This window comes from Frieseomelitta varia, unplaced genomic scaffold, assembly GCF_011392965.1.
Source record: "Frieseomelitta varia isolate USP_RPSP 00005682 unplaced genomic scaffold, Fvar_1.2 scaffold_131, whole genome shotgun sequence".
Classification (NCBI taxonomy): domain Eukaryota; kingdom Metazoa; phylum Arthropoda; class Insecta; order Hymenoptera; family Apidae; genus Frieseomelitta; species Frieseomelitta varia.
Genome location: NW_025108984.1, coordinates 542758 through 552263, shown reverse-complemented (window position 1 = coordinate 552263; position 9506 = coordinate 542758). Strand labels below are relative to the sequence as shown.

At 27.2% G+C, this 9506-nt stretch overlaps 2 protein-coding genes across 3 annotated transcripts in view; both read left to right on the top strand.

Annotated features, from left to right (window-relative positions):
- LOC122529675 (facilitated trehalose transporter Tret1-2 homolog) overlaps nucleotides 1-1730 on the top strand; it is a 7241-nt gene extending 5511 nt beyond the window's left edge. For both annotated transcript variants that reach the window (XM_043656034.1, XM_043656044.1), the window contains exon 2: nucleotides 175-1730. In XM_043656034.1, the coding sequence (XP_043511969.1) occupies nucleotides 196-1614 (1419 nt within the window). In that variant the 5' untranslated portion in view covers nucleotides 175-195 and the 3' untranslated portion in view covers nucleotides 1615-1730. The remainder of the gene's footprint in view (nucleotides 1-174) is intronic.
- A 3571-nt stretch (nucleotides 1731-5301) lies between these two features.
- Nucleotides 5302-9494, top strand: LOC122529632 (DNA replication licensing factor MCM4). The gene is made up of 8 exons (XM_043655931.1): nucleotides 5302-5517; nucleotides 5727-6073; nucleotides 6355-7241; nucleotides 7310-7629; nucleotides 7706-7983; nucleotides 8509-8909; nucleotides 8981-9191; nucleotides 9281-9494. The coding sequence occupies exons 1-8, from the start codon at nucleotides 5418-5420 to the stop codon at nucleotides 9374-9376; spliced, it is 2640 nt and encodes an 879-aa protein (XP_043511866.1). The 5' UTR covers nucleotides 5302-5417; the 3' UTR covers nucleotides 9377-9494.
- Nucleotides 9495-9506: the final 12 nt, after the last annotated feature.

Here is a 9506-nt window from a genome sequence, read left to right as displayed (position 1 = left end):
TAATACACAAAATATTTGTTTCTATCTTTACAGGAAAAATAATAAATACTAATACTATTTTTGAACTGAGATAGAAAATAAATAATTATTCAATTTTTTTAAAAATAAATTTGATTAAAAATTAAAAAATTTCTAATATTGTTTTATGATTAATATTAAATTAATTATTTTTAGATATTTAGAAAAGTGAAGAAAATGAATGAAATACATTATGGTATTTCACAAGAAACCCTGGTCTCCAATATTGAACACCAAAGTGTACCAGCTAAAAGATTACCTCAATATATTGCTAGTTTGGCAGCAACACTTGGCGCCTTAGCAAATGGAATGATATTAGCATGGACCTCTTCTGCTGGTGAAGATGGAAAGGACTTACAGTCTTTATATAATATAACAATTTCTAAAGACGAATTTTCATGGATTAGCTCATTAGCTGTAGTGGGTTCAGCAATAATGTGTATTCCTATTGGAATTCTTGCTGACATAATAGGAAGAAAAGGTTCAATGCTTTTAATGGTGATACCTTTTACCATAGGCTGGTTACTTCTAATTTTTGCCAATAATCTAGCCATGTTTTATTTTGGTAGATTCATCACTGGTCTCAGTGGTGCAGTTTTTTGTGTAGTAGCACCAATATACACAGCAGAAATAGCTGAAAATGAAATTCGCGGATCTGTTGGAAACTATTTTCCTTTACTTCTTACTGTAGGCATCCTTTTATCATATCTTTTAGGAACTTTTGTTAATATGCGTATATTATCAATTGTATCTGCTACTATACCAGTTGTATTCTTTGTAGTTTTTATGTTCATGCCAGAATCACCAATCTACTACTTAAAAAAAGGTCTTGAAGACTCAGCTAAAAAAAGTTTAATTAGATTACGCGGTGTCGAATATGATATTGAAACTGAGTTACAACATCAAAAAGATGCATTGAAAGAAAACAAAAATACAGTATCCTTTTGGACTTTAATCCATCAAAGAGCAACCTTGAAAGGTTTTATAGTAGCCTATGGTCTTATGTTTTTTCAACAATTATGTGGTGTTAATGTTGTTATATTTTATACTAACTACATTTTTATAAAGGCTGGTAGTACTTTAGATTCTCATTACTTGACTATTATTATAGGCGCAATGCAAATATTAGCTGTTTTTGTAAGCACATTAACTGTAGATCGTGTAGGCAGAAGAATACTGCTATTAGCATCTATAATATGTTCAGGTTTAGCAACTTTTGTACTTGGAATTTATTTTTATCTATTGGATAATGACATTGATGTAAATTCTATTACATGGCTACCTCCGACATCTTTATGTATTTTTATTATTATGTTTAATATAGGTTTTGGTCCACTTCCATGGATGATGTTGGGTGAACTTTTCGCAGCAGAAGTTAAGGGTGTAGCTGCAAGTAGTGCTTGTTTTTTAAATGCGGTATTAGGTTTTACTGTAACTAAATTTTTCAGTAATCTTACAAATGCAATTGGTATTGGTCCTACATTTTGGTTATTTACTGTAGTCTGTGTTATTGGAATGTTTTTTGTTTACTTATTAGTTCCTGAAACAAAAGGGAAATCTTTAGGAGACATCCAAAAAGAATTGAATGGCTACTAAGTATTATTATTGTTTATGATACATTAGTTTAAAATTATTTCAAGAAAGGCAATGTAAAATATTATAATAAAATAAATATATATATTTGCATAAAGTGTAATTTGTAATAAACTATATAAATATTTCACAGAAAATTTAAGATTGCTTTTTACTTAAATATACATTTAAACTTTAATAATATAATTTTATAATATTCAGTGATTTGTACGAATTACAATGAAAATAAGATTCAATAGAGAACATGGTAAATAAAAAATTTAAGTGTAAAAGAATTAAACATTAATAAGATAACTTTTCGTAAGATTAATAAGCAAGTATTTACATGAATTATATACATTATTTGTTGCTTTATATGTTACTAAGTTTTTTTTATAAAAGAAATATATAAAAGTATATATACATATTTTTATTCAGTTATCGTGTTACAGAATTCCGTAAAAAATATATAAATATGTACGATTTTTCATAACTAATGACTAATATGATATATACGTTTTAATTTATACGAATATAATCTTTGAATATACTTCATTTTGAACTGATTTTTAAATCGCATGTACATATGACAGCTTTAGATGTAAAATTCGAAAATAGCAGTTTTAGATGCAAAGTTACTATTTTAAAAATTGTCCACATCTAATATTTTATATTTTCTACGTATCGTAAAACGATGTTCAATTCATTATTATAACAGTATTATAGCAATACAGTAACAATAATATATAAACATATGCGCCATATAAAAATATTGCTTTAGATATTTTGTTTGTTTTAGATTGCTTTAGAACTTTAGACTTTTTGTTTTTAGATGAAATCAATCAAATTTTATAAAGAATTTAAAAAAACGTATTAATTGGTAGATAAAAAAATATAGAGCTTATTTAAAAATATACTGATGAAATCTCATTTAAAAAAATGATCTTGTCATATACCATTATGTATAATCTTTGAAATAATGTAACTTTGTTCTGATAAGTTTTTTTTATATAACAGTAAGTAAGGCGAATATTTCAGTAATCTTGTTTATTTGTACATATATATAAAATGTACAAGTCACTTTGCTTGAATGTCTACTATAAATTTGCATAACACTTTAAAATATACTAGAAAGATTATCAATTATTCAAGATCAATTGCACCATATAAACTGCTGGTATGAGATAAGCTTCTGTTGATTAAGTAAATGACAGATATTAGAGGTTTTCTATGATATACCCAAACTATCTCTATTCCTGAATGTATTCTCAAGTATACTTTTAAGTTTTTAACTTTACATGCATATAAAAAAAATGTTATCTTGTATTTTAAATTATTTATATAGAATAACTTTTACATCTGCAATTTGTAATCTGTGAGGTGATAACCTGTATAATCTCATTATATGATTTATTCTATAATGATGTTTTATATACAAATTTTTATAATATATTTTAAATATATATATATATATATATATAGAAAAAACTAGAAAAAAAATTGAAACAATAATCAATTAAATAAGCAAATAATTTAGAATAAAAATTAAATTCAATGTTTCCTATGTCTATAAAACTAATAGCTGATTTATCAAATATAAGTTGAAACTTCGTATACATATTGTATTTTGGAAAAAAATATATTCCATTATATTTCAATATATAATTATATAATCCTACGGAAAAATGTATGTTTTATTTTTTTTTATAAATGATCAATTAATTACATCATGCGATTCGTTTTTTTTGATGTAAATTTAAAGCAGATTAATCAGTTATAGCAAATTAATCAGATATTCGAAATTGCACCACTTCTGTTTTGCAGTTTTTCAAATTTATTTTTCAAGATTTTTATTTAACCTCTTGCCTTACGATTTTCTTCTCCGTATTATACAGACAGAAAAAAAAATTATATCATTATTATAATGTTACATCGTATCAGGTTGAAAGCATTATGTATAATTGATATTGATATTAATGTTCAGTTTGAAGAACTGAAATTGAAAAGTCATATTCCACAATTTCATTTTTATCTATTTTATTTAATTTTAACTCTAACACGTCATTAGTTAACACATAAAAGTTTTTATGAATTTTTGGGAAAAATACAGCTCTAATTGATAGCATATCTAATCTTCTTAAAATTGTATTATTTACTTTGCATTTAATCATATTAACAGTGTTTTTCTAATTTGTTTACATATTTCATATACTTTCTAATTCCGTCTAGATAAAATCTCTTTGCTCAAATTGCTAAACAGTTCAACAATTTCGTCTTCTTGTTGATTTAAGGTTTTTGTTTTCGCTTGGATTTCTTCTGCATTAAAACTAAAAGTTTTCCGTAAATTTTCTTAACAACTTCTTCATAGTAGATATTAGTTCATATGGTGAGTTTATTTTCAATTGTAATGTAAAAAATTGTCCTTGTTCAGGTTTTGTTAATGGGTAATATCACAATATCTTACAAATGTATGTATTAATGTACAAATGTATGTACAAATGTATGTTAAATGTTGTTCCACAATATCTAATAAATTTTACAACTTATTTAAAATTACAACTTGTTTTAAAATGGAAATCCATTTATACATATATTCTTTTGAAGATAAATATTCTATATTTCCATGTAAAAAAAGTAGCTACATTACTACTTGTTTGAGTACTACTATTACCAGATAAAAAAAAAAATACGTGTCTGAAAGTTTCAAAAATATTTATTGTTAATATGAGATGTTTGAAGTGTCAATGTACAAACGTTGTCCCACACAACAGGGATAAACTGCATCTTTCAAATGGATAGACATAGACAAAAATTTTGTGAAACAAAATTAAATGGTATCGGACGAAGCATAATCTGGAAATAAATGTACCTATTTTTATGCATTGGCGTAGCTAAAAAATGAAATTATTTCTTTTTTTTGAATAATAAAATTTTCAGAGGAATATTCGATGCAGTTATTAAGTTTCTATAAAAATTTATAACACACTTTTCCCCTAAACCTATTAATCATGGTTAAAAATTTGCTATTGAATTAGCGATTGAAGTTTGAATATTAGATGACGAAAATTTAAGAAATCGTAACATTTACGTTGTTATATTTATTTTCGCCTGACATTCAAAGTTTAACAAATTGATGAAAGAAAATTACACAGCAAGTTTTACAAGTGAATTGCAAAAAAATTGAAAATTGAGTAAATTATCACAGCGGCGAATTGTGAATTTATTGCAACCCGCAAACCGGCTGCAGAGATAATTCTGATCATAGATGTATTTGTTGTTTAATTCCCAGATTTTGTCTTAGCAACTATATTGCCGCCAAATGTACAATTCATATTTCGCGCTGCGAGAAATCAGAATGTCTAAAATTACCAATCTTATCGTGCAAAATTGTAATTATAAGTTTTTTTTAATAAAACTATATAGTCTCATAATATCACAGAATTACATAAAGATAAGGAGAATAAAATAATATTTCATGTATAATCGACATCAAAAAGAGGATTTATGAACCTATAAATAAGCTCGGAGACAAAAATGTAAATCGAATTTTTATATTTAAGTAACAGAATCTGCCAATTTTAAGTTTAGTCAATTACTAAATCGTTGCATATTGTTCGTTATGTTTCAACGTTTTCGATTAGCTCTAAAATAGGCATTAATTTTAATTTCGAGTAATCTAATAGAGATTTATCTTTTGTTACTAGATTCTAACTTCGTTTGGCTATACTACAGTTACAGTTCAGCTTTGATCACTACTCTGATCTATCAGTCTTCTATGATAAGAGGCGTCAAGCGCGGGAAAACATATCAAAAATATACAGCGAACAATGTCGAGTCCTGCGAGAGTGTCAGGCACTGATAGCCCTGGAAAAACTCCTAGAAGACAAGTCCAGGGTACTAGATCTCCTTCTACGTTTGGTACACCTCGTGAGTGAATATCCTCAAGATTATTTAAAATTTGCATTTCTCTACATTATGTTGTATTTGTATGATATTTGTATATTGTTTGTATATTATACATTGTATATTTTGTATATACACTATTTTATATATACAACATTACATTATTGTATGTGATTTGTATACTTTTACAATCTAACAAACTATCTATTTATTCTGTAAACTTTGTGTATAAGGTAATGCAACCCATAGTGGAGGTGATAATAATGTAGAAACTCCATTGAGATGGGGTACCACTGGTGTGCGACAGAATATTTTAGAATCTGGCAATCAAACTGCCACGATTGTTGCTTCTTCTGAACATGAGAGTGCCGTCGATTCTGCTGATCATTTCACAGACCACTCTGGACCAATTAACGGTTCAGAAAGTGGTCTGCAGTTGTCTTCACCAATTAATTATGGTACGCCAAGTTCATTGGGATCAATTCGTACTCCAAGAAGTGGAATTAGAGGCACCCCAGCTAGGCATAGGCCTGACATTAATACAGATAGACGTTTACGTCAATTTACATTGCAAGAACCAGTAAGTTAATGATTTAAAACAATTAACTGTAATTTTAAACCTATTTTGTAAATTTATTATAGATAAATTTTATCGTTATGAAAAATCTTCAGTGAGTTTTAATATTTTAAACAAGAAATATCTTAAAAAGAATAGAATTGTTTAAATAAATGGGAAAAGCTTGTGATTTGATTAATATTGTCCGTTAAAATAATTTATATTTTCTGTTAAAAATATTTATAATATATTAATATCAAATAATAATAACTATTATTAAATATTAATAATGATGATGCTAATAGGTTCCAGAAGCACCAAACGGTACATCAGAAAGTGATACGGCAGGCCCACATCTAGTTGTTTGGGGAACAAATGTAGTAATAAATCAGTGTAAAGAGCAATTCAAATTATTTTTTCAACAATTTATTAATCCAGATGCAGAGAATGATGAATTGCCAGAAAATATGAATCTATCAGAACCTTTGTATCTTCAAAAATTAGAAGAGATACACACCTTGGAAGAGCCATATTTAAATGTCAATTGTGCTCATATAAAAACATTTGACGAAGTTCTTTATCAACAATTGGTTTCGTATCCTCAAGAAGTAATTCCAACATTGGATATGGCAGCAAATGAATTATTTTTTGAAAAATTTCCTGCAGCAGTTCTGGAGCATCAAATTCAAGTGCGACCATTTAATGTGGCTAAGATTAAAACTATGAGGCAATTAAATCCTTCTGATGTAGATCAATTAATTACAATACCAGGAATGGTAATTAGAGTATCTCGGTTAATTCCACAAATGCGCGAGGCTTATTTCAAATGTAGCGTCTGTGCTTTTACGACTCTTGTAGAAATTGAAAAAGGGAAAACAAAAGAACCTACAGTGTGTGCACATTGCACTCATAAATATTCTTTCACTTTAGTACATAATTTGAGTCATTTCTCTGATAAACAAATGATTAAGTTGCAAGAAGCTCCAGACGAGATGCCACAAGGACAGACTCCACATACTATTGTTTTATTTGCACATAATAATTTAGTAGATGCAGTGATGCCTGGAGATAGGGTTTCTGTAACTGGAATTTATAGAGCAGCAACGCATAAACCTAATTTTGATCATAATTTACAAGCTATTTATAAAACTTATATTGATGTAGTTCATTTTAGAAAACATGACTCTAAACGGTAAGAAAATTAATAAATTCTAAATTCAAATTTATTTTTATCGAGTATTTATTTTAAATCATTTGTAGTTTATATGATCAAGAAGATGGAAAAGAACATAACTTTACACCAGAAAGAATAGAAATGTTAAAATCGTTGTCACAAAAGGGTGATATTTATGAACGATTAGCAAGACATATTGCTCCTAGTATATATGCAAATAATGATGTAAAAAAGGGAATTATATTACAATTATTTGGAGGGACTAGGAAAACTTCTACCGTATATGGCAAACATTTTCGACCTGATATTAATATATTACTCTGTGGTGATCCTGGTACAAGCAAGTCACAACTATTGCAATATATTTACAATTTGGTACCACGATCTCAATATACAAGTGGAAAAGGTAAAGTAAAATAAGAATAAACAATTTAACAGAATTAAATTATTTATTTACGTCCGTACATTAACAACTATTTTAGGTTCTAGTGCGGTTGGATTAACAGCTTATGTAACAAAAGATCCAGAAACTGGACAATTGATATTGCAAACAGGAGCTTTAGGACTTGCAGATAATGGAATATGTTGTATTGATGAATTTGATAAAATGAATGAAAATGCAAGATCGGTATTACATGAAGTAATGGAACAACAAACCTTGAGTATTGCTAAAGCTGGAATTATTTGTCAATTAAATGCTAGAACTAGTATACTTGCAGCTGCTAATCCATGCGAATCTCAGTGGAATAAGAATAAAACTGTATGTATTTCATTAATTTTATATAAAAGACCTTAAATTATTCTATTAGGAAATCTATCAAAACATGTTTTTTTCCATAAAAGAGATTATCATAATAAACTTTTTATTAATCCTCTGAAATTTTCAAAGTAACTTTGAATTTTCTATGATAAAATTAATTTATTCGTTTATTTTTTAATGGATTTTAAGGCAAATTTAGAAATCATAAAATAGAAATCTTTTATTTTTTCTTCATTTTAACTGAAAGAATAATAAAATATTCTAGTTAAAAGAATTTTATGTGATAATAACAAAAAGTATTTTGTACCTTTTGCTGTTTCGATTTCCGACATTATAGATTATCTCTACATATAATCATTGTATTGTATTCAATATTTTTTTTTTACTTTTGAATAAAAATATTTAATAATTAGTTTACTAATAAGAATAATCTAAGGTCTCATATACTAATAAAGCTAGGTTTAATTAGTATATGAAATTAATAATATTACAAAATGAATACGCTTAATATTTACATATTTTTAGGTGGTTGAAAATGTGAAATTACCACATACACTTCTTTCTCGATTTGATTTAATTTTCTTAATATTAGATCCACAAGACGAAACATATGATAGTAAACTTGCAACTCATATGGTATCTTTATATTATAAAACAATAGAAGAAGATGAAGATGAGCTAATAAACATGAGTATTGTTCGCGATTATATAGTGTTTGCAAAAGAACATGTTCATCCTGTCCTCAATGAAGAAAGTCAGCAAAGATTGATACAAGCTTATGTTGATATGAGAAGAGTTGGAAGAGGGCGTGGACAAATAACAGCGTATCCTAGGCAATTAGAATCATTGATACGTTTATCCGAAGCTCATGCCAAAGTACGATTGAGTTCTGTTGTGGAGTTGCAAGATGTTGAAGAAGCATGGAGGTTATCATGAGTAATATCTAATAATATCAACATAACTTTTGTAAATCTAAATATCTATTTTTCATTGATAGGTTGCACAGAGAAGCTTTGAAACAATCAGCAATTGATCCATTAAGTGGAAAAATAGACGTAACTATTCTGACTACAGGTATATCTGCAGGGGCTAGAAAAAGAAGGAAGGAATTGTGCGAGGCAATTCAAAAACTTATTGAAAGCAAGGATAAAGTTCATATGCTTAATCAACAAAAAATTTTTGCTGAAATAAAACAATCCTCTGAATTGGTTAGTAGAAGCATATATATAAATATAATTATTGTAATGTACAAACACTTGTAATTCAGAGAACTTTTAAAACTTGTCGTATTTTTTAGCTTGTTACCCGAGATATGTTTGAAGATGCTTTAAGAGAATTACAAAGTAATGGATTAATAACAATAATTGGAAGAAATAGCATTCGTATTTCTTAACTTATTTTATATATTTCATTATTTTTTAACTAGACTTGGATACGGACAAATTATAAATACAAAGAATTTGATCAGTCAAGTCCCCTTTTTATACATTTTACAAACTTATATTAAATATATTTTTCACTAT